Source organism: Chiloscyllium plagiosum, unplaced genomic scaffold (genome assembly GCF_037043375.1).
Source record: "Chiloscyllium plagiosum isolate Xiang-an unplaced genomic scaffold, Cpla_swu_hap1 HiC_scaffold_11, whole genome shotgun sequence".
NCBI lineage: Eukaryota > Metazoa > Chordata > Chondrichthyes > Orectolobiformes > Hemiscylliidae > Chiloscyllium > Chiloscyllium plagiosum.
This window is the reverse complement of record NW_028270149.1, coordinates 12501936-12526344: the sequence shown is the minus strand read 5'-3', so window position 1 is coordinate 12526344 and position 24409 is coordinate 12501936. Positions and strand designations below refer to the sequence as shown.

At 43.2% G+C, this 24409-nt stretch overlaps 1 protein-coding gene across 5 annotated transcripts in view; it reads right to left on the bottom strand.

Moving 5' to 3' along the window:
* The window catches only part of aff2 (ALF transcription elongation factor 2), a 540071-nt gene that overhangs the window by 27188 nt on the left and 488474 nt on the right, over positions 1-24409 (bottom strand). For 4 of the 5 annotated variants that reach the window (XM_043705171.2, XM_087991860.1, XM_043705172.2 and 1 more), the window contains exons 10-18: positions 24162-24324; positions 21689-22675; positions 15111-15235; positions 13426-13642; positions 7061-7188; positions 4775-4838; positions 4471-4607; positions 715-786; positions 277-370 (exon numbers count right to left, since the gene is read on the bottom strand). In XM_043705171.2, coding sequence (XP_043561106.2) covers positions 277-370; positions 715-786; positions 4471-4607; positions 4775-4838; positions 7061-7188; positions 13426-13642; positions 15111-15235; positions 21689-22675; positions 24162-24324 — 1987 coding nt within the window. The remainder of the gene's footprint in view (positions 1-276; positions 371-714; positions 787-4470; positions 4608-4774; positions 4839-7060; positions 7189-13425; positions 13643-15110; positions 15236-21688; positions 22676-24161; positions 24325-24409) is intronic. The other variant, XM_087991859.1, reaches the window with a different exon arrangement.

Below are 24409 nucleotides of genomic sequence, written 5' to 3'. Positions count from 1 at the left end.
AGTTCCAGATTCTTAATGCCTTTTTTTAATGGGAAGAACTGTTTCTTAATTTCTCCCTTTAGGTAGACTGGCTGTATTTGTAATTGTGTATCTTCAGTCCTACTATCAGAAATGCATTTTCCCATGTCCATCTGGATGCCTTAGCCCAGAAATGTTGCTGACAAACCAAGGTTTACCACTGGGAGAAGACAGCAGGGCTCAGCAATATACAACACTTGAATGAAGACTGCCTTTTTTGAAAATGTATTCCGCCCCCCACCAAAATCATTCAAATACCTTAAAATATTCCATCAAGGATCGAGAATACTTCATGGCATGGTCCTTCTTAAGTCTGAACATTCGCAAATAGAGAAGTGACAAGCATCGGTAACTAGATTAAATTAGAGATACATTGTATTAAGGTTAGCACTCAGTACAGCAACACAATTTATGTCAATTATACTTCTCATGTTGGATTCTTGAGGAACACAGTTTGGATAGATTGAGACAAAGTCAAAACAACACATTTTGCCTGGTTAATCACAGTGTGAAACTAAGGTAATGAATAAATGTCACAAAATAGCACAGCGGAGTCTTCTATAATTTGTGAATGTGAGAAGGTAAAAATTTTGCTTCATTAATTTATTTTCTTCATGAAGTAATAATACACTTATAACATTACAAGGTAGTTGACTGGAAGTTCATTCACCTGATAGCTGACTCACTGAAACTCACCATAAGACTGCCAGTTTCTTATCAGCTAACGTGGCCATAGAACCTGTGAAATTCTTTAACCTCATGGCGTACCTTGGGAAAGAAACAAGGAACAATCAATAATCCTGACTGGTGAGCAGTGCGTGAGCAGCTTTTATGAGGTTTTCAGAGATAGGGGGAACATATGGGCAATATCCATCCTTTGTATGAAGTGACACATTGGTCTGAATGTACAACAGTCTAGATTTTACAACTGGCCTCAAAATATCTCTTTGCAGGGAAATCCGACTCTTGGCTGGGATTGAGAATGTTGCATTATCACATCCATCACCCGTTCTACAATCTGCCCAGTTCTTGTTTTTACTGAATCCAATGAGAAAGAGAAAAGATAGGGAGTGATGTAAAATGATCAAGAGTCCTAATTAACCCCCTGCTGTGCTCCATGCACACATCTTGGCAGTGTAGATGAGTAGAGATGATCAAGATGAGCAGTGAAGATGAACAAGATTCTTGGCAGGGTAGATGACCAGAGAGATCTCGGTGTCCATGTACACAGATCCCTGAAATTTGCCATCAGGTTGATAGGGTTGTTAAGAAGGCATATGGTGCGTTAGCTTTTATTGGTAGAGGAACTGGGTTTTGGAGCCACGAGGTCATGTGGCAGCTGTGCAAAACTCTGGTTTGGCCACATCTGGAGTATTGCATGCAGTACTGGTCACCGCATTATAGGAAGGATGTGGAAGCTTTGGAAAGGGTTCAGAGGAGATTTATTAGGATGTTGCCTGGTATGGAGGGAAGGTGTTAACAGGAAAGGCTGAGGGAACTGAGGCTGTTTCCATTAGAAAGAAGAAGGTTGGGAGGTGACTTAATTGAGACATCTAAGATAATCAGAGGGTTAGATAGGGTGGACAGGGAGAGCCTTTTTCCTTGGATGGTGATGGCTAGCACAAGGGGGCATAGCTTTAAATTGAGGGGTGATAGATATAGGACAGATGTCAGAGGTAGGTTCTTTACTCAAAGAGTAGTAGGGGAATTCAACAGCCTGCCTACAACAGTAAAGGCATTTAAATTGTCATTGGAAAAACATATGGATGAAGATAGAATAGTGTAGGATAGATCGGCTTCAGCTTGGTTTCACAGGTCGGTGCAACATCAAGGGCCGAAGGGCCGAATGGACTGTGCTGGAATGTTCTACGTTCTATTGACTTGTAGCTGTGCAGAAATGCATCTCTGAGCTGATGCATGAAAATTGAGAGCAAAAAGCACACTCGCATTGTTTACCGCACAGCGCTAAAACCCATTTTAAACCATTCATGTGTGAAAATACCCACATTGTAAGATCTAAGCTCTCGGATTTGAGTTCATTTACATGGCATTTTGTGAGATGTGTGCACACACATCAACATAGGTGCTCTGAAAAGGGACTGCATTATTGCTGAATTGAGCTGTTAAGCTTGACTCTTTGTGTGTAGCTATGTGGAAAGCAAGATGAGATTTTGTTCTACATTCTACAGCCTGAGGAACTGGTGTCATCAGGCACTCAGTCACTGTGACATCTCAATATAATTTTGTAGCTTGCGGAAGTAAAAGGGAAACATTTGCAGCAACAAGTCTGATCTCTCAATTTTCATTTCATGTTGCGCAGTTACTAAAATTAGACATCATGCCCCAGCTAATGAAGGAAATGACCTTTCATATTATGGTGCATCAACATCATTTCACATATAGCTGAATAAAGAGCTAAAAACATATGGATGCACATGTCAGAAAACACTAAATTCACAGCATGTTTCAGAATGACTTATTGATCTCTATTGGTGCATCCCCAATTATTTTTCTGGTTGGCTTACATAGATTTCTGTTGAGTGAGGATATGTAAAATCAAGACAGGTAAGTGGAATTAAGGTAGACATCAATCACAATCAAAGATATGCACTTAAATTGCACCTTGCACAACCTCAGGAAATCCCTTTAGTTTGCAGCCTATAATGTACTTCTGAAGAATACTTAGAGGCGTAAGATTAAGCCAATCTGCCCCTTGAGCCCACTCCCCCATTCTAGTTCATGGCTCATCATCTACCTCAATGTGATTTTTCTTCTTTTTTCCATGTCCCTTGACATTACTGGTAACTAAACGTCCATCAATCTCAATCGTGTGCTTGCCCAATGTTTGAATCCTCTGGGGCAGAGAACTCCAAAGATTCACCAAACTCTTGAGTGAAGAAATTCCTTTTGTTTCAGTCTTTACTTCTTAATTGAAGACCGTGACCCTGGGTTCTAGAACCCATGGGAAACATCAACCCTGCTTCTTCCCTGTCCACCCTTTTCGAAACTTTGTACGGTTTTAATGAAATCTCCCCTCGTTCTTTTCAACTGTACATAATATAGGACTAATCTTCCCTCTCAGAACATCCCAGGAATAAGCCTGGTGAATCCCTGTTGCTCTCCCTCTGTAGTACAAATCTTTCCTTAGGCAAGGGACTAGAGCATCACCCAATGCTCCAGGTACATATAACCCAGCTCTATAAAGTTAACAGCAAGACATCTTTGCTCCTATACTCAACTCCTCTTGTTAAAAAGGACAACATGATGTCTGTCTTCTAAATTCCTTGCACTGTCGTGATGTTGGAAACACAGCAGCTGATTTGCTCCCACAGATAAGCAATGTGATTACAAGCAGAAAATCTGAGTTCAGTGTTACCTTAGAAATAAGCCGTGGCCTAGAATACTCTGGAGAGCTCCCAGCCCTTCTGTGAATGGTGAGCTGGAATATTTCACATCCACCTGGGGGGTTTTTAGTTTAATAACTCATCGAAAAGTTGGCACCTCCAAGTGGTGTCTTCCTATTCCTGTTTTTCTTTCCTACTCCATAACTGAAGACCATCTAAACTTTACACTGTCCTCGGGTTCAGTTAAGAATGTGACAATGCTTAGCTGTACAATTGTGAATGCAAGCTGTGCAAACAATATTTTGTCACCACAGGAAATCAGACCATTGATAGGACTAGGATTGGTACTTGGGTTCATTTAAAAGCATTCTGTCTCAAAAATGTGAACAACAGGTCAAGGAAGCATTTCATGCTACTACTGAGCTGTGTTGGCGTGACTGATATTTTCCACTCAAAGGATGTTGCCATCAGTCAACAATAATTTTCCGCCAACCACACAACTGAGCAACGTCAGGCTTGAGTTCCCATGCTGCTATGATGTTGGGTACATTGGCAGTATGCCCAAACGATTGGGAGATTGAATCAAATAGCATGTTCCCTCACTTATTTATAAGCAATAGTGTTCAGACTAGACTCAATTGGACCAAAACAGAAACAAAACACTAACGTTTGGATGTGATTCACAATAGGGTAGCACTTGCTAACCAATCCTGAGTGCAAAATTCTATATAAGTGCAAGTCTATCTATCCCTCTTTCTTCCTTCTAGAGTTTGTGACCTCACCTGGCTGAGATAAATTTCATTCATTATATGTGTTTCCCATTTCACTAGCTTCTCTGAAATTAGGTACTATCTTCCATAGATTTGGTGCAAGCCGGACTTTTTATTTGGTCACATAGTTACTCAGGTGATTCCAAACATCATGAAATAATAAAATACATAAATTATGAGTGAACAAAATAGCATGTGTTACAAGTCACTTTTAGTATTAAGTTCTGAAATATGACATCTCCGTACAGATCTTAATCTTCTACCCTGATTTCCTCACAGCAGGTTATTAATTATCATCTAAAAATGATTAGTAAAATTATCTTCAAAAAGACATTAACCTGATGAGTTCCACGGTCTCAGAATACATGGTGTATGGGGATTTCGCTTCTAATGGATCACGCTCCATGGCATTTCCACATTCAATGAATGATAGTGCTGCATCTGCATAATTAACTGCTTTTCCAAACTTATCAAGCTGAAAATTAAAAAAGAAAAGAACTTTAGTGATGTGAATCTCAACAAGCGGCAACATAATTTCACTTCTCACCAGTGCAACAGCAGCAGCCTCCTCTTGTAGCTATTAATTTATGTCACTTCATTGATACAAGAAAAAAATGCTCGAAAGAAGAAAGCATGTCTTACCAGTGCATCAGCTCTGTGTTTCAGCTTCTTGGCCTCTTGCATGTAGTAATCAGCATTATGCGACCTGCAGAACAGTAATCATCAGTCACAATCAAGCAACTTTGGTTTGGAGAGTTGAACAGCCAGCCCCTGCCATATCCGGGGAAGGTAATCCATTCTCAGAGGTCAGCAGAGACGAGTGTTGAGTCTAATATCTCCCCACTACTGCTAGTTGGCACTGACTGTAAAATCACACTGGCTGCTTGGAAAGACAAGATAGACAGCCGTGCAAACACTTTGTCCTAGTGAGCTCAAAACACAGTTGTCTGCTTAAGGGGGAAAAGAAAATCATCTGGTCCTGGCATTTTGGGTGAGACGGTTGTTTTTATTTACCATGTTTTCACAGTATTCCTGCTGCAAGCCTGTCTGTACAACTGAACAGAAATAAACAAATGTACCAGCTGTTTAATCCTCAACCTTGACGTTTTGCAATCTGTACTTGTAATAGATTGCAAATATCATTTACACCCAACACTTATGCACTGCTGCTCATAGAGGCACCATTATGATTACCATGAAGGTCCCGCATTCTCAACCTTCACCCTTGGTGCTTGTTGACCTTTGGATAGACTAACTACTAGTTGTCTCTCTCTCTCTCTCTCTCTAATGGGAGAGCTGCCCTATAGTGTTCTGGATAAAGCAGAGTTTTAAGAACTTCAACCTTGGGTATGGCAATTAAAGTGACATGAGAGAAAGGGGTGACAAAACTCCTGGATGACAGTCATTATTAACCATTTACCCATTATTTATATATGTTCTACTACAGACTAAAGTGAGAGGGGGAAAAGTTCAAAGGAGATGTGGGGGCAAGTGGTTTTTGAACAGAGAGTGGTAGCAGTCTGGAATGCACTGCTGGGGTGGTGGTGGAGGCAGATATCATAGAGGAGTTTAAGGGACTTGAAGATAGGTACATGCAAAGAATGGAGGGATATGGACCAAGGGCAGGCACAAGGGATCAGTTTAATTTGGTATCATGTTTGGCAGAACATCATGGGCTGAAGGGGCCTGTTCCTGTACTGTACAGTACAATGTTCAATATGTAAATGAGCTATTATTTATACAACACTGCTATTAATACACATGCACTAATAGATACACAATACTCATTGAATAGCCATCTGACTTTCTAATATTCTTTCAGGAAGGAAATTTATCCTTGCTATCTGACTGGCCTACATATGACTCCAGACTCAGAGCAACACAGCCGACTTGTATTTCCCCTCTGAAGTAATCTAATAAGTTACTCTGTCGTACTAAAGGAAAACAGTCATTGTTCGTGAATCTGGATCTACACAATTACTTCAGAGCAATTAGGGATGGGAACCATTTGATGCACTGACACCTACATCCCATAAAGAACAGTCATCAATAGCATGACTTATATGCTCCACTTTATTAACATGTGTATCGCTATTATCAATATATCTACCACTATCAAAATATTGCACCATTATTATTAACATATGCCCTAACATTATTGGTATACATGACACTATTATTAAGGTCATCCGGCCTTTAGAAGCCAAACAACGCTCCTAAGCTCCCTATGCTTCCCTTGCAAAACAGCTAGTCTCCAACTGTGGCTGTTAATAAGCAGACGGAAGGACAAACTCAGACTGAACTGAAGAAAACTTGCATCTGTTCCAGACTTGAGCTCCAAAAAATGTTAGTCTTGGCAAGTATTGCGCTGATACCACTTCATCAAGATGGAAAAAGCACTCAGTGTTTAATATCCCACTGCTTTCAATAAGCACTGTTCCTTCAGTAGGCTCCTGCTACTTTATTGAACACAGTGTAATGGCATTCAAATTAACTCCAGTTACAGGAGAAACTAATGACCCTAAGTGAACTTATCTAAAGGAAAGGATCTGTGATGGTAGTGATGAACCGAATTTGATCAATGGCTTAAATCATTATCAGATTTGTAGATTTCAGGGCAGAGAAAGTCACATGTGAAGAACACGGGTCAAAACTTGAATTCTATCCAGTTTTGGCTGAAGGAAAGATTAAAACCTGTTCCATTAGTTAAGAAACATACGCCTCTTCACAAAACAGCTTCATGCCACTTCTGTGACCCTTCCGTCAAACAGGCAACAGATAAAGGAGCAGGAGGTCCCCACAACTGGTTTGCTTAAATTGGCTACAACATAATTTCGAGGTAAGACTCAAGTTAACTGAGGAAATCTAACAGAAGAGTTAATGTTTCAGAGTTATGTGCTAATAAGAAAGTCACGAGTTAAAACTTACGTATCATCAAAAGTTAATTTCGGTCTTCTTGGCTCTGAATGACCATTGGATACTAACGTCCAGGGATCTGTTTGTGACTGGCCATTTTCATGGTGAATATTGGACGGGTTCAGATGTGATTCAGCCTCCTGCAGTAAAAAGATTGCTTGTTAGTGTAGGAAACCTGAATCCCTCTTAACAGCAAGCAGGGGCCTCGTGATATATTTACCTGTTTGTCACTACCCTCTGTGAGATAGTGATATTTTCACTGATGCTTATAACAATACGACTGCTGATGATTAAACTGAGGGATCAGATAACTTCTGGAAATATTCAGCATGTCTAGCAGCAGTTGTGGAGACAAAAACAGAATTAACATTCCAAATGGAAGGTGAATCTTCCTCTTTGGAACCTGAGTCGTTAACTTTCCCCATGGATGATACTACCAGACCTGCTGAGTTGCTCCAGTGCTTTCTATTTGAAAGCGTTCAGAAAAGATTTACAAGGATGTTGCCAGGGTTGGAGGGTTTGAACTTTAGGGAGAGGCTGAACAGGTTGGGGCTGTTTTCCCTGGAGTGTCGGAGGCTGAGGGGTGACCTTATAGAGGTTTATAAAATCATGAGGGGCACGGATAGGATAAATAGACAAAACCAATTACCTGGGGATGGGGGAGCCCAGAATGAGAGGACATAGGTTTAGGGTGAGGGGGGAAACATTTAAAAGGGACCTGAGGGGCAACTTTTTCACACAGAGGGTGGTGTGTGTATGGAATGAGCTGTCAGAGGAAGTGGTGGAGGCTGGTACAATTACATTTAAAAGGCATCTGGATGGGCGTATGAATAGGAAGGCCTGAGAGGGAGAGGCTGGCAAATGGGAAGAGATTAATTTAGGATATATGATCGGCACGGATGAGTTGAACCGAAGGGTCTATTTCCATGCTGTACATCACTATGACTCTGTCTTGTATTTCAGATTTCCAGCATCCTTAAGATTTTGCTTCTCACTTTAGGTCAGACAAACTACTGACTCGCTTTCTCAATGCCTTTGATTGGAGGAAATACTGCTCTTCATTCTGCATACAATAAAAATGTGTGTTTCTTTAAGGACTGCCACAGTCACATGACACAATGATGACATCATCGACCATTTTGGACAGATAAGCAGCTCTCTCTAACCTTGCTGCCTGTAGAATGAACACCTCCTGTTTAACGCTTCCAACTCCTGATCCTTTTTGGAACTTAACACCAATTTCTACCCTAATTGAGTCCATGGTGCTCAGCGGGCTGTTGCATTTATTGATTTATTGTTGTGAGTAACCCCATTGTGCCCGGTGGGCTATCACATTTAGTCAAAGACAATTCCAGATTGTCGTCAAGTATCCACCATTCATTAGGTCAATACGACGTGAATCAATGAAAACACAAGGGAAAGATAGGAGTGAGGGAGAACCGGATAGCTCAGTCAGTTCAGTCAAATATGCATTTGGAAGTGTTACTCATATAATCCTACAAATGATCAGGGTGGGAAATGGTCTGTTTGCTCTTGACTTGTAGGGGGTAAAATTCAACTTTGGTGGGGCACAGTGGGAAAGTCTGACATCCAAATGCTCTGTGTGGATTATGGCCTTTCTACTTCAGTGGCTTCATGAAGAGCCAATGCTATTTCAGAAACAGGGAGTGTGTTTATCACTATATCTGAGATGGCTCTACACCTGGCCTGGGAGTTCTCAGTGTACTGACACCAACGTGCTTGCAATGGGAATGTATTTCCCAGCAATTATATCCCATAACTTATTGGCTTGGAAACAAAGACATAACTGTGTACGTGAATCACAATTCACGCAATATTGGTAACCTACAATAGGTACAAACACAACCTAGATCTAAGAGGGTATTGCAAGATAAGCAATGGCTTCTGCAGAGGCAAACTTGCCCAGAGGACAAGGAAAGTAGACAGGCAGGAGGCTGGAAGAACATAGCAAGCCAGGCAGCATCAAGATTGGAGAAGGGTTATACCCAAAACATTGACTTCTTCACCTTAGTGAGTTTTGAGAAGATTTGTAGCTCAGGTTGAGGTTCTGGATGTAGGTATGCTTGCTGAGCTGGAAGGTTCATTTGCAGAAGTGTCATCATCCTACTAAGTAGCATCTTCAGTGGGCCTCTGAGCGAAGAACTGCTGATGATTTCTACTTTCTATTTATATGTTTGGGTTTCTTTGGGTTGGTGATGCCATTTTCTATGGTGATGTCATTTCCTGTTCTTTTTCTCAAGGCATGGTAGATGGGGTCTAACTCGATGTGTTTGTTGATAGAGTTCTGGTTGGAATGCCATGCTTATAGGAGTTCTTGTGCATGTCTTTGTTTGGCTTGTCCTAGGGTGGCTGAGTTGTCCCATTTGAAGTAGTGTCCTTCCTTATCTGTATGTAAGAATACTAGTGAGAGGGGGTCATGTCGTTTTGTGGCTAGTTGGTGTTCCTGTATCCTGGTGGCTAGTTTTCTGCCTGTTTGTCCAATGTAGTGTTTGTTACAGTTCTTGCATGGTATTTTGTAAATGACATTAGTTTTGCTTGTTGTCTGTATAGGGTCTTTCAAGTTCATTAGCTGCTGTTTTAGTGTGTTGGTGGGTTTGTGGGCTACCATGATGCTGAGGGGTGTCTCCCCTACATCAAAGAAATCTCGGAAATGAGTGCCAGACTACTCAGGCCCCTTGGCATCATGTTAGCCCACAAACCCACCATCACACTAAAACAGCAGCGAAATGAACTTGAAAGACCCTATACAGACCACAAGCAAAACTAATGTCATTTACAAAATACCGTACAAGAACTGTAACAAATGCTACATTGGACAGACAGGCAGAAAACTAGCCACCAGGATACATGAATATCAAATAGTTACAAAGTGACACGACCCTCTCTCACTAATATCCTTACATACAGATAAGGAAGGACACCACTTTGACTGGGAAAACGCATCCATCCCAGGACAAGCCAAACAGACACACGCACAAGAATTCCTAGAAGCATGGCATTCCAACCGGAACTCTTTCAACAAACACATTGAGTTAGACCCCATCTACCATGCCCTGAGAAAAAAGGACAGGAAATGACATCACCAAGCCAAACATATAAATAGCAGAAATCATCAGCAGTGCTTTGCCCAGAGGCCCACTGAAGATGTTACCTAGTAGGGTGGTGAAACGTCTGGAAATGAACCTTCCAGCTCAGTGAGCAAATGTACATCCAGAATTTCTTCACCTCCTGATGCTGCCTGGCTTGCTGTGTTTTTCCAGCCTTCTGCCTGTCTACTTTGCATTCCAGCATCTTCAGTTTTTATGTCTCTCACCTGAGGATAGGCAAAGCTTTAAACATTCTACGAATGGGCCACGAGGTCATGCTTCAGCTGTATAAGACACTGGAGCGGCTGCACCTGGAGTATTGTGTACAGTTCTAGTCACAGCATTATAGGAAGGATGTGGAAGCTTTGGAAAGGGTGCAGAGGAGATTTACTAGGATGTTGCCTAGTATGGAAGGAAGGTCTTAATTGGAAAGGCTGAGGGAACTGAAGCTGTTTTCATTGGAGAGGAGAAGGTTGGGAGGTGACTTAATTGAGGTGTATAAGATAATCAGAGGGTTAGATAGGGTGGACAGTGAGAGCCTTTTTCCTCGGATTGGGATGGCTAACATGAAAGGACATAGCTTTAAATTGAGGGCTGATAGATTTAGGACATATATTAGGGGTAGTTTCTTCACTCAGAGAGCAGTAGGGGTGTGGAACGGCCTGCTTGCAACAGTAATAGACTAATTGATATTAAGAGCACTTAAATGGGCATTGGACAGACATATGGATAATAATGGAATGGTGTAGGTTAGATAGACATCAGATTATTTTCACAGGTCAGCACAACATCAAGGGCCGAAGGGCCTGTACTGCGCCGTAACGTTCTATGAATTGTATGGTATAGTAGAATACACTGTTATGAGCATTTTGATTCAGTTTCTCTCTTTTCCCACCAACTTGTCAAAGACATTAACTTCTGTATTTATAATCATGAAACAAAACTGTGTAGAGGTGGGATAACAATACTTTGGTAGATTTCATGCAATTTACTATTTTCTTTTAGTTATTCAGTGTCACTGGCTGAGCTGAAAAGGATAATAAAAGGGGAATTTGCATGGCTGCAAGGTAAGAGGGGCGGGGGATATATTCAATAGCTCTTTGAAAGTGTGGCTACTGGCATGAGAGACTGAAGCGGTGGGGGGGTGGGGAGGAGAGAGACTGAATCCAACCATCATTAGTGGTATTACTGTTGTTTAATTTCTCACTTTCAACATTCTGGGGATTGTCATTGATGAGAAACTGAACTGAACTGGACATACAAATGGAACGGCTACAAGAGCAAGTCAGATGTTGGGAATACTGTGGTGTGTAACTGAACTCCTGAATCTTCAAAGCCTGTCAACTAGTGACAAGGCACAAGTCGGCGGTGTGATGGAATGCTACCCACTTGCCTTGAAGGTGCAGCACCAACAACACTCGAGGAGCTCAACCCCATTCAGGATAGAGTCGCCCACTTCACTGGTACCCCATCAAAATAGATCTCATTAAAAGCTGGCCCAGCCAGTGATATCCATGACTGTGTGGTCTACAATTGATTCCCATTTAGCTCTGAAGGAGACCGAATCCAGTGTGATCTGTGTTGTATCCCTCACATCAAGGTCAGTCATACAATTGATTAAAATGACAAATCATTAACATGAAAAGAAAATTAAACAAGTGGCTTATGAGTTTTATGTAATGTTAGCAAATAAAAAAGGAACATTTTCACACTACGCCTCTTGATTAGTTGGGGACAGCCCCAAAGGGATCAGATTTCAGTAAAAAAAAAGTTACTACTGCAGCCTAACTTTCCAATTAGTATTGTCCTTTGAGTGCAGGTCTCTGTTGGGATTTGAAGGTTCATGCAATCAACCTTTAAAAGCACATTATACAGCAGTAAAAGTCATTCCATCCTTGAAAGTTCTCTTTCAGAGTACTGGAGACTTGGACCCAAAAGAAAACAACCAATGGTCCCATTAAAACGCTGATGATTGGGGTGTCAGGTACACATCTGTTCACTGGAATCCCACCACAACATTGTAAGGTCCATGAACAAACAAATGTTCCTCAGCCAACATTTTCTTTTGCAATTCTAAACTTTTTTCACCTGAAATATGACCTCACGGCAAAAGAAAAATCAGAAAAATTAAATTTGCACAAACAAAAACCCAACAAAATGTTTAGGAAATGTTGAAAAAGGAGCATTACATGATCTGAAAATGAACAGCCTTATCTCATCTGTGAAGAGACTGAGCAGGCCCGAGACATTATGATAATAGCTGAGACTTAACTGAGCTGTTACTATAGCAACAGAATCAATTCAGGTTATGTCCAAGATGCTCATAGAAATTGAGTCTAGTACAGCCTTACTAATAGTGATATGTATGAATAGTTCAAAGGTATAATCTTAATATGAAGGATTCTGTGTGAAGGTGCCACACAATGTATCAGAAACATTGCTGCGTTCTCTTTAATCAAATCAGACCGTGCTTCATGTTAGTTTTTTGTGCATGAAACAGCACCATCATCCCTTTTATTTTAAGGGTTTCAGCATGAATTTATTCAAAACGGAAAAAAAACATTTATTGCACTTGGTTACGGGTGTGTTAAACCAGCTACTGGGAGCTGGTCATTTAACAAAATAATACTTGAGTTAGATAGCACCTAAAATGAAAAAAAAGATGGTTTTAGCTCGAGGCACTTTACTGTTAAATTGCATGCAATGAATATTTGCATTTATATAGCACCTTTCAAGATGGCTTAAAGCACTTTGTAGTTAATGAAGTACATTCGAGTGGTGTCACTGCTCTGATATAATTGTGTCAATTTTCTCACAGCAAGGTCCTCAAATAGCAACGTGATAATGACATAATAATGTGGTTGTCAGTGATGCTGGCTGAGGGAAAAATATTGGTCAGAAGACTGGGGGATAATTCTCGTCTACTTCTTCTGGATAATGGTACTGAAGCATTTATACCCAATCAAGGCGGATAACAGAGCCTTGATTTCATTATTGGTATTACCAATGGGCAGTTATTCCAAAGACCCAGCTAATGTTTTGGGGACCAGGATTTGAATCTTGCATGGTAGATGATGGAATTTGAATTCATTTAAAAAAAAAATCTGTAATTAAAGAGTCTAATGATGATAATGACTCCATTGACGATTGTTGGGAAAAACCCAACTGGTTCCCTAATGTCCTTTAGGGAAAGAAACTGCCGTTCTTATCTGGCCTATTTTCCACCATTGCTCATCTCTAAGTAAGAAGGGATTAATGGCAATAACTCACAATGGGATCTTTCACATGGGAAGAGGGTTTATTGTCAGCTTTCCGGTGCTTGTATTGTGCGGATGACTGCGAGGCACTGGCTGATACCGAATTGCTGTTGCTTTCCTGGCTCAGGGGGTTACTCTCACTGTTCCGTCGCTTGGGTTCAGGCTCATCTGGCAAGGGTGACAGCGGAGGTGGGAACTTCCTCTCCCTCTTTGTTAACTGCTTCGATAGCCTACAGAGTAGGAAGAATGAATATTTGAGGGTATGATAAATATTGGGATAAGTAATTCAAACACAAGATGTTTTATTAGTTCATCAAAAGAAAGAATGAATGTCTGACGATAGGATAAACATTGGGATAAGTTGAACAAACACAGAATGTTTAATTAACACAAAAAGCCACTGGATCATCAAGTGAATCCTTTTCTCTCTACTAGGCTAATCTCATTCTTTGATTTGCTCTCTGCACCTTTTAATATTTTTCCTGATGGCAAACTACTTGTTACACATTGATTTTGAAGATCCAATATTGAGAAGAACATTTCCAATGGAAGGACTACAAAAACAATTCAGTCCTCAAACGCTTCCCAATTGCACTGACGCAGTTATAAATGAAAGCAAAACATTGTGGTTGCTGGAAATCCAAAGTAAAATAAAGGACTCTGAAGCAGTTACATCTAACTCTAAAGATTAACTCCAATTGCCAATCATAAACAAAACAGAAAATAGAAGCAGGAGGAGACTATTCAGCCCTTCAAGCCAACTGAGTTACTGTTCCACTTCCTACCTATGCCTTTTGATCCCTTTAGCTTCAAGAACTACACCCAATGCCTTGAAAAGATTCAATGTTTTGAGCTCAGCTACTTTGAGGCTTGCTACTTCCTGGGTGAAGAATTTTCTCCTCATTTTAGTCCCAAATGGCCTATCCCTTACCCTTCGCCTAATGACCCCTGGCTCTCAACACCCTAGTCATTGGGAACAGATGTTCCCAGACTTTCTACATTTTTCAGATACTTTCTGTTTCTTACTTAAGTTATTTTTTTGAGTCAACTTGGCTTAGAGATGTTACTACACACCTCTGCAGCAGGTGGGACTTGAACCTAGGCCTCCTAGACCACGGATAGGCAGACTACCACTGTGCCACAAGCTGGCCCCTAATGATAGAAATATGGATCATAGTCAGCAGGATTGTAATCCATGAGGAGATAACCCCAATGGATTTCATATCCATTGCCTTGACCACTCGACCACAACTGCATCTTCTGTTTCATTTCATTTAGATAGAAATTGCTAATAATTTTCAATAATTTTACTTCTGAACAGCTAGATTCAATATCATTGCATTTATTAGAAATGCTACAAAATCTGATTGAAATATCGAAATCTGCTCCTATTGCTCACCTCTTGTGAAAGCAAACGTGAAATTTTCATCACTTTTGGGACAGAGGCTTCTCCTGACTTTCTGATTGGGTTGATTAGTGACTATTTTATATTCATAAGGCCTAATCTTGGCCTCAGACAAACTGCTGTGCCAACACTCTCTAGCCTCTGCATAATTTCAAAAGATCTTTACTGTCTCCAAGTACGTTATAGACTTTGCTATTTAAAATTCAAAAGTAAAAACAAACAAGTATAAAATGCTTTTCAGAAGTTACAATATTAAATGAAAGTCAAAGGTGATGAAATTGAAAGGTACTTACTCTTTGCTGCTCAGAAGCTTGTGACTGGAGGCAACTGGACAGCTGACAGGTACAAGTGTTGGAGCAGTTATCTCCCTTTCCACACGCTGTTTCTTGTTATCGCAGAGAACTTCTGGATGTTCCACCTGCCAAAGAAAGGCAGTCATCGATTGTGAAGGACAGTGAATACAATATGCAGAGAGATCAGGAGGAGATATCATCCTATGTTGTGGTTCTGCAAAGCACCATGGAAATCAATGGATGTTTTCATGGACTCAGCTGGACAGTATTGAAAATTGCAGTGCATTTTGTTAACTTCAGGCCACCATATCTACATGGACCAGCAGAGCAAGTCTTCTGGGAAGAGATCATAAAGGATTCATGTTTGACAGCTCATACAGTTCTGATTCCCTCTTCAGCGAATCGTTACAGTGTTAATGCAGACTATTCAATTCATCAAGATCACACTGACTCTCCAAATAGCATCCCACCCACACCCACACCCCCATCCTAAATTTCCCATGGCTAGTGCAGCCGGCCTGCACATTCTTGGATACTGGAGGCAATTGAGCATGACGAATCCACTTAGCCCACACATTATCGGAGGAAACTACAGCATCTGGAGGAAACCCACGCAGACATGGGGAAAATGTGCACACTCCACACAAGCAGTCACCCAGGGTGGAATCGGACCCAGGTCCCTGGCACTGTGAGGCAGCAGTGCTAACCACTGAGCCACCATGACACACCTGTTTGATGGCAACAACCAGCTGTAAGAAATATGTTTGGATTTTCTGAACACAATTGGCAGACCAGGTTTGAAAATGACTCTTGAAACTAGCAGAAGGCCTTTCTTTAGTAGTCACCTGAAATTAAACGTCATGTCGGGTAGTATTACAGCAGCTGAGATAATGTTTGAGGAGTCATCCACTGAGGTAGTTTGGGCTGAGGTTAGAAAGAGGAATGGAGAGGTCACCCTGTTGGGAGTTTTCTATAGGCCTCCGAATTGTTCCAGGGACATAGAGGAAAGGATAGCAAAGATGATTCTCGATAGGAGTGAGAGTAACAGGGTAGTTGTTATGGGGAACGCCATCCCATTCTCCCAATTCCTTCGTCTCCGCCGCATCTGCTCCCAGGAGGACCAGTTCAAAATACGTACAACACAGATGGCCTCCTTCTTCAAGGACCGCAATGTCCCCCCCGACGTGGTCGACGGTGCCCTCCACCGCATCTCCTCCACTTCCCGCTCCTCCGCCCTTGAGCCCCGCCCCTCCAACCGCCACCAGGACAGAACCCCACTGGTCCTCACCTACCACCCCACCAATCTCCATGTACAGCGCATCATCCGCCGTCACTTCCGCCACCTCCAAACAGACCCCAGCACCAAGGATATATTTCCCTCCCCTCCCCTATCAGCTTTCCGTAGAGACCACTCCCTCCGCGACTCCCTTGTCAGATCCACACCCCCCACCGACCCAACCTCCACTCCCGGCACCTTCCCTTGCAACTGCAGGAGGTGCAACACTTGCGCCCACACCTCCCCCCTCACTTCTCTCCAAGGCCCCAAAGGAAACTTCCATATCCGCCACAGATTCACCTGCACCTCCACCCACATCATCTACTGCATCCGCTGCAGCCGGTGTGGCTTCCTCTATATTGGGGAGACAGGCCGCCTACTTGCGGAGCGATTCAGAGAGCACCTCTGGGCCACCCGGACGAACCAACCCAACCACCCTGTAGTACAGCATTTCAACTCCCCCTCCCACTCCACCGAGGATATGCAGGTCATTGGACTCATCCACCGCCAAACCACAACAACGCGACGGTCGGAGGAGGAGCGTCTTATCTTCCGACTGGGAACCCTCCAACCACAGGGGATGAACTTGGACTTCACCAGTTTCTTCATCCCCCCTCCCCCCACCTTGTCTCAGCCGAATCCCTCCAGCCCGGCACCGCCTTCCTGACCTGCAGTCTTCTTCTTGACCTCTCCGCCTCCATCCTACTCCGACCTATCACCCTCACCTTGACCTCTTTCCACCTATCACATTTCCAACGCCCCTCCTCCAAGTCCCTCCTCCCTACCTTTTATCTTCTCCTGCTGAACACTCTCTGCTCATTCCTGAAGAAGGGCCTGTGCCCGAAACGTCGAATCTCCTGTTCCCTGGATGCTGCCTGACCTGCTGTGCTGTTCCAGCAATAAAGTTTCAACTTTGATCTCCAGCATCTGCAGACCTCACTTTCTCCAACAAGGGGCGAGGCCACACTGGATTTGGTATTGGGTAATGAACCCGGCCAGGGATTAGATGTGGAGGTAGGTGAGCACTTTGGCGATTTTGACCGTAATTCATTTATGTTTGCAATAGCAATGGGCAGGGATAGGTATATACCGCAGGGAAAGAGGTATAACTGGGGGAAAGGCAAATATGATGTGATTAGGCAAGACTTAGGATGCATAGGATGGGGAAGGAAACTGAATGGTGGTCACATTTGAAATGTGGAGCTTATTCAAGGAACAGCTACTGCGGGTCCTTGGTAAGTATATGCCAAGCAGGCAGGAGGTAGTTGTCGAGAGAGGGAGCCATGGTTTACTAAAGAATTTGAAGCTCTTATCAAGAGGAAGAAAAAGGCTTATGTGAGGATGAGACGTACAGGCTCAGTTAGGGGGCTTGAGAGTTATAAGTTAGCCAGAAAAGATCTAAAAAGAGGGCTAAGAAGAGCCAGGAGGGGACATGAGAAGTTGTTGGTGGATAGGATCATGGAAAATCCTAAGGCCTTGTATGTATATATCAGGAACAAAAGAATGACGAGAGTAAGATGAGGGGCAATCAAAGATAGTAGTGGAACATTGTGTGTGGAATCTGAGGATATTGAGGAAGCGCTAAATGAATACTTTATGTCAGTATTCGCATTGGAAAAGCACAGTGTTAGTTAGAGACTGAGATACAGGCTACTAGATTGCATGAAATTGAGGTTGACAAAGAGGAGGTTTCAGCAAGTTTGGAAGGTCTGAAAATAGATAAGACCCCTGGGCCGGATGAGATTTATCCTCTGATTCTCTGGGAAGCCTGGGAGGAGATTGCAGAGCCTTTGGCTTCGATCTTTATGTCATCATTGTCGACAGGAGCAGTGCCAGAAGACTGGAGGATAGCAAATGTTATTCCCTTATTTAAGAAGGGGAGTGGGGACAACCCTGGTAAATATAGGCCAGTGAGCCTTACTTCGGTTGTGGATAAGATGTTGGAAAAGGTTACACGAGATAGGATTTGGAAAGGAATAATTTGATGAGGCATAGTCAACACGGTTTTGTGAAGGGTAGGTTGTGCCTCACTAACCTTATTGCATTATTCGAGAAGGTGACAAAACAGGTGGATACAGGTAAAGTGGTTGATGTGGTGTATATGGACGTTAGTAAGCATTTAGAGTCACAGAGTCATAGAGATATACAGCATGGAAACAGACCCCCCGGTCCAACCCGTCCATGCCGACCAGATATCTCAACCCAATCTAGTCCCACTTGCCAGCACCCGGCCCATATCCCTCCAAACCCTTTCTATTCATTTACCCATCCAAATGCCTCTTAAATGTTGCAATTGTACCAGCCTCCACCACTTCCTCTGGCAGCTCATTCCATACACGTACCACCCTCTGTGTGAAAACGTTACCCCGTAGGTCTCTTTTATATCTTTCCCCTCTCACCCTAAACCTATGCCCTCTAGTTCGGGACTCCCCAACCCCAGGGGAAAGACTTTGCCTATTTACCCTATCCATACCCCTCATAATTTTGTAAACCTCTATAAGGTCACCTCTCAGCCTCCGATGCTCTAGGGAAAACAGCCCCAGCCTGCTCAGCCTCTCTCTACAGCTCAAATCCTCCAACCCTGGCAACACCCTTGTAAATCTTTTCTGAACACTTTCAAGTTTCACAACATCTTTCTGATAGAAAGGAGACCAGAATTGCACGCAATATTCCAACAGTGGCCTAACCAATGCCCTGTACAGCCGCAACATGACCTCCCAACTCCTGTACTCAATACTCTGACCAATAAAGGAAAGCATACCAAATGCCTTCTTCACTATCCTATCTACCTGCGACTTCACTTTCAAGGAGCAATGAACCTGCACTCCGAGGTCTCTTTGTTCAGCAACACACCCTAAGACCTTACCATTAAGTGTATAAGTCCTGCTAAGATTTGCTTTCCCAAAATGCAGCACCTCGCATTCATCTGAATTAAACTCCACCTGCCACTTCTCAGCCCATTGGCCCATCTGGTCCAGATCCTGTTGTAATCTGAGGTAACCCTCTTCACTGTCCACTACACCTCCAATTTTGGTGTCATCTGCAAATTTATTTAATACTATTCTACACGGTAGGCTATTGCACAAAATACAGAGTTTCAGGATTGAAGGTGACTTTGTGATTTGGATCAGATATCAGCTAGCTGAAAGAAGACAAAGGGTGGTAGTTGGTGGGAAATGTTTATCCTGGAGGTCAGTTACCAGTGGCGTGCTGCAAGGATCTACTTTGCGGCCACTGCTGTTCGTCATTTTCATAAATAATCAGGAGGTGGGTGTCGAAGGATGGGTTAGTAAATTTGCGTATGACACTAAGATAGGCAGAGCTGTGGATAGTGCCGAAAGATTTTGTGGGTCACAGAGGGACATAGATAAGATACAGAGCTGGGCTGAGAAGTGGCAAATGGAGTTTAATGCGAAAAAGTGTGAGGTCGTTCACTTTGGAAAAAGTAACAGGAATACAGTGTACTGGGCTAATGGTAAAATTCTTGGCAGGGTAGATGAACAGAGAGATCTCGGTATCCAGTGCATAAATCCCTGTAAGTTGCCATCCAGGTTGATAGCACTGTTTAAAAGGCATATGGCGCGTTGGTGTTTTTAGTAGGAGGAATTGACTTTCGGAGCCACGAGGTCATGCTTCAGCTGTACAAGACACTGGTAAGGCCACACTTGGAGTATTGTGTACAGTTCTGGTCACCGCATTATAGGAAGGATGTGGAAGCTTTGGAAAGGGTTCAGAGGAGATTTACTAGAATGTTGCCTGGTATGGAAGGAAGCTCTTACTAGGAAAGGCTGAGGGAACTGAGGCTGTTTTCATTGGAGAGAAGAAGGTTGAGAGGTGACTTAATTGAGACGTATAAGATAATCAGAAGGTTAGATAGGGTGGACAGTGAGAGCCTTTTTCCTCGGATGGCTAACACGAGGGGACCGTGATTTAAATTGAGGGGTGATAGACTTAGGACAGATATCTGGGGTAGTTTCTTTACTCAGAGAGTAGTAGGGGTGTGGAACGTTCTGCCTGCAACAGTAATAGACTCGCCGACATTAAGGGCACTTAAATGGGCATTGGACATACATGTGGATAATAACAGAACGGTGTATGTTAGATTGGCATCAGATTATCTTCACAGGTCAACGCAACATCGAGGGCTGAAGGGCCTGTACTGTGCTGTAACATTCTATGCTCTATGTAGGAATTTAACAAGTTTGGATGGGATCTATCTAGGGATGAACAATAATTTAATTATCCCAAAGCCGTGGAAACTCAAATTAGGAGCAAGCTGATTCTGGGAGACAGAGAAAGAAGTATATTTTTCCATTTCATTTTCTTGATTGAAAAAATCTCATTTCCACTCCTGAGAATGGACTGGCTGAGGTTACTTATGGTTATTCAATGGCTGCTCAATTGCCACTGGATAGGAACTGAAAGCAACCATTCAGCTATTCCATCCAGTGCTGTCACACAATGGGTCGTCTGCTTCTCAACTTTTTGCTCTGCATGCTTTGTACCTTTTCTCTCTGTCTAGATCCCATGTGGGCATCATAGGCAAGGCCAGCATTTACTGCCCGTGATCAAGGGTCATTGAGAAGGTGGTGGTGAGCTGTTTCCTTGAGTACAAATCGAGTGGCTGGTTAGGCCATTTCAGTGAAATGGTTGTGGGTCTGAAGTCACATGGGGTCAGCAGGTCACCTTCTCTAATAGACATTAGTGTATCGGACAGGCTTTGAACACACGGATCAATGAGGAACAGGAGCAGGCCCTACAAGTCTGCTTGCCTTTCCAAATGTTTCCTCATCACTGCTTTTAATGGAAAGACCACTAATTCTCACACTGTCATATTATAGTCACCATTCCTGAGTCTTTCCTTCAGAAAAAAGGTCTGGATGTTATTTTATTCCTTGAATTTAAGTTCCTTAGTCACTATGGTAAGAATTAAATGAATCGACCTCTCAAATTTCAAATCTAATGCTGATCTTGCGGCTATAACCCTGTATACCTTGCTCTGTCTAAACACCCTGTGACCTGTATGTCCTTGTATGATAGTAATCTGCCATTATTACATGCAAAACAAAACTTTTCTCTGTACTTAGGTACATGTGACAATAATAAATCAAATCAAATTATATCTTCCAGCTATTACACCAGGTCTCTGATTACTGATCCATTAACATACTCATTATACTACTGTATCTCTACCATGATACTCTCCAGCATATACAGCCCCCATGTTTCCTGTATCTCTACAGTGTTTAAGAATTTTCACAGGTCAAATTTCCTCGCGTCTGCCCTTTGAAAGGTCACTAACCTTGTGTTTCCGTTTTGTTTTGATTGTGTTTTTGTCCGTCATTGCGGTAGGCGACTGATAGTTGCATTTACTGTTGGACTCTCTGACCTCTATCTTCACCGGCGTTATCTCTGCTGGGGTTTGTCCAGGAATCCTGGACAACAGACTGAGATCAAATTTCACCCAAAGCGATTTAATTTCCTCATAATCTCTCAGGGGGGAAAGAAGTTCATTTTGCGGTAGTGGAAGAGGTGAGAATGAGGGTTCCTCTAAGTCAGTAATAGGCGCGTCGGTGGAAATGCTACTCGCACAGTTACTGACGCTCCCACAATCCTTAGGTTGGAGTGAGTTTGTCGTGATGGTAGGACCCACTGGGATTTTCACTGGCATGTGTTCTTCTTGATCTGTGTGGGAATCAGACGAGTCTGTCTCTACAAACTCTCTCGATTTAGGCACAATCTTACCAGGCACTCTGTGCTTTTTCCTGTCAACAGCAGGCGCTGTGCTGGTTCTTGGCTCTTTCCTGGGTCCCGTTTTGCTAATGGCTGCTCTCGGCTTTGCTTTGGGTTGTTCGGCTGAAGCTCCTCGGCTCTCTCTTTCTTTGGGAGTGCTGCTGGGGTTATTTGGCTTGGCCCAGCTCTGTTCCTCCAAGCTGGGAGTGCATTCCACTCTCCTGGGCTGTTTCTTACCCGTGGTCTTCCTTGGAGGAGCTGGCTCATTGGGTACGGGGGACTTTTGCTTCACACTTTTCCCTTCCGGGGTTTTCTGTGCAGTCCTTGGTTTAGCTTTCTCCCTGACGGGACTGAGTAAGACCCTATCTTTGGAATCTGGCTGAGGCAGTGATATGGTCTGCTTCCCTTTGATCTCTTTGTCATTCTGTTGATTGCTCTGAGGTTGAGAATCACCAAGTCCATCACAATCGGTTTGGTTGTTGACGATGGTCTTGTTGTGTGAGTGGACTTTGAGCCACTTATCCAATTGCCATTTATTGGTTGATGGTGGTTCGGGCTAGGAGATTGAAGAGGGAAAGTTACTTCATCACATTCTTACATCAAACAGTGTCAACAGTCATGACTTCCTGACTCAGAACTTAATATAAGTTGGAGGAAACAGTCAACCTTTCAGAAAGCAGGTATCAGACAGTCAGTCAAGCATTACCAAAGGGGTTATACACACCTTCCTGATTCCACATGGTTGGTTATACAACTGCCCAGTCATCCTGATTTGCTAAACTGGGATACACCCACGATGCTGTATCTTAGTCAGTTAGCTCAATTGGCTGGACAGTTAGTTTGCAATGCAGAGTGACACCAACAGTGTGGGCTCAATTCCCACACCAGTTGAGGTTACCAGGAGGAACGCGCCTTCTCAATCTCTCCCCCCGCCTGAGGCATGGTGACCCTCAGGTTAAACCACCCCTAGTCATCTGTCGCTCTGAAGAGCGAGCAGTCCCATAGTCTGGTAAAACGATGGTGACTTTACCTTTATGTTTTACTGTCCCCTCAAATAATTTTCCCTGCTCAGGAAACTATCTTGTTCCAGGTCTACTGGTTAGAGACAAAAGAAAACCCTGCAGATGCTGGAATCCAAAGTAGTCAGGTAGGAGGCTGGAAGAACACAGCAAGCCAGGCAGCATCAGGAGGTAGAGAAGTTGATATTTAGGTGTAACCCTTTTTCAGGACTAGGGATGGGGGTTGGGGGAGCAGCAGATAAAGGAGGTGGTGGGGGCAGGGTGGTAGAGTGGGGTTTGGTGAAGACAGGTAGAGGGTATGACCTAGTTGGTCAATGGGAGGAATGAATCCAGTTGTGGCAGGGAGGAGTGGAAGGAAGGGAGTGGGGCTGGTAGGGAGTCAGGGGATGGGAAGGGAGGTTATTTGAAATTGGAGAACTCAATGTTGAGTCCTCTGTGCTGTAGGTGCCCAGGCGGAAGATGAGGTGTTGTTCCTCCAATTTGCAGTGTGGTTTGTTGTGGCGATGGAGGAGGCCAAGGAATGGTCATGTTGGAAAGGGAGTGGGAAGGGGAATTAAAATGGGCAGTGACTGTTGGTGGCAGGCAAATCTCACCATTCAAACTCAAGAGCTTTCAAGGCATTTTCATTGCCAAATTCGTACACGAGGCATTGCCTATGTTCAAATGTCTGACTGAATAGTCTTTAAAATATGATCTCTCTTGAGATGTGGGCACTGTTGACAAGACCGGAATTTAATTGTCCATGTCTAATTGTCCTCCTGATCAAGGGGGGGGGGGGGGGGGGGGTCAACATTTCTCTTGAACGTTGCTATCCATAAGGTTAAGGGTCACCCACGGCGCTGTTAGGAAGGGATTTGCAGGATTTTGACTCAGCCACAGTGCAACCTGGAACAGGACACAGTGGTCCCATACCCCTGCTGCTCTCTACTATCTAAACAGTGGAGGCAATCGAAACAAACAAAAAACAGCAGGTCGCGTTCATTCCCACTCGGCGCTGTCTCAGTAGAAGGGAGAGTTGTGTACCTCTGGTGTGGCACTACGCGAGTGCTCGTTGCATTCACTGTCACTGGAGCTGCTTTCGCTGTCTGAGTCAGATTCCGAGCTGCTCCCAGACTCACTGGAGCTGCTGCATCCACCACTGGAATGGCCGGAGCCTGAAACGTGGGAATTCTGCAAAGTGATGCTGCTACAAGAAAGAAAAGGAGAGTTAACCCAGTCATTTCCAAAGCTAAGTACGATTTGGATTTGACAGTGCTGCTAATAGGATGCCA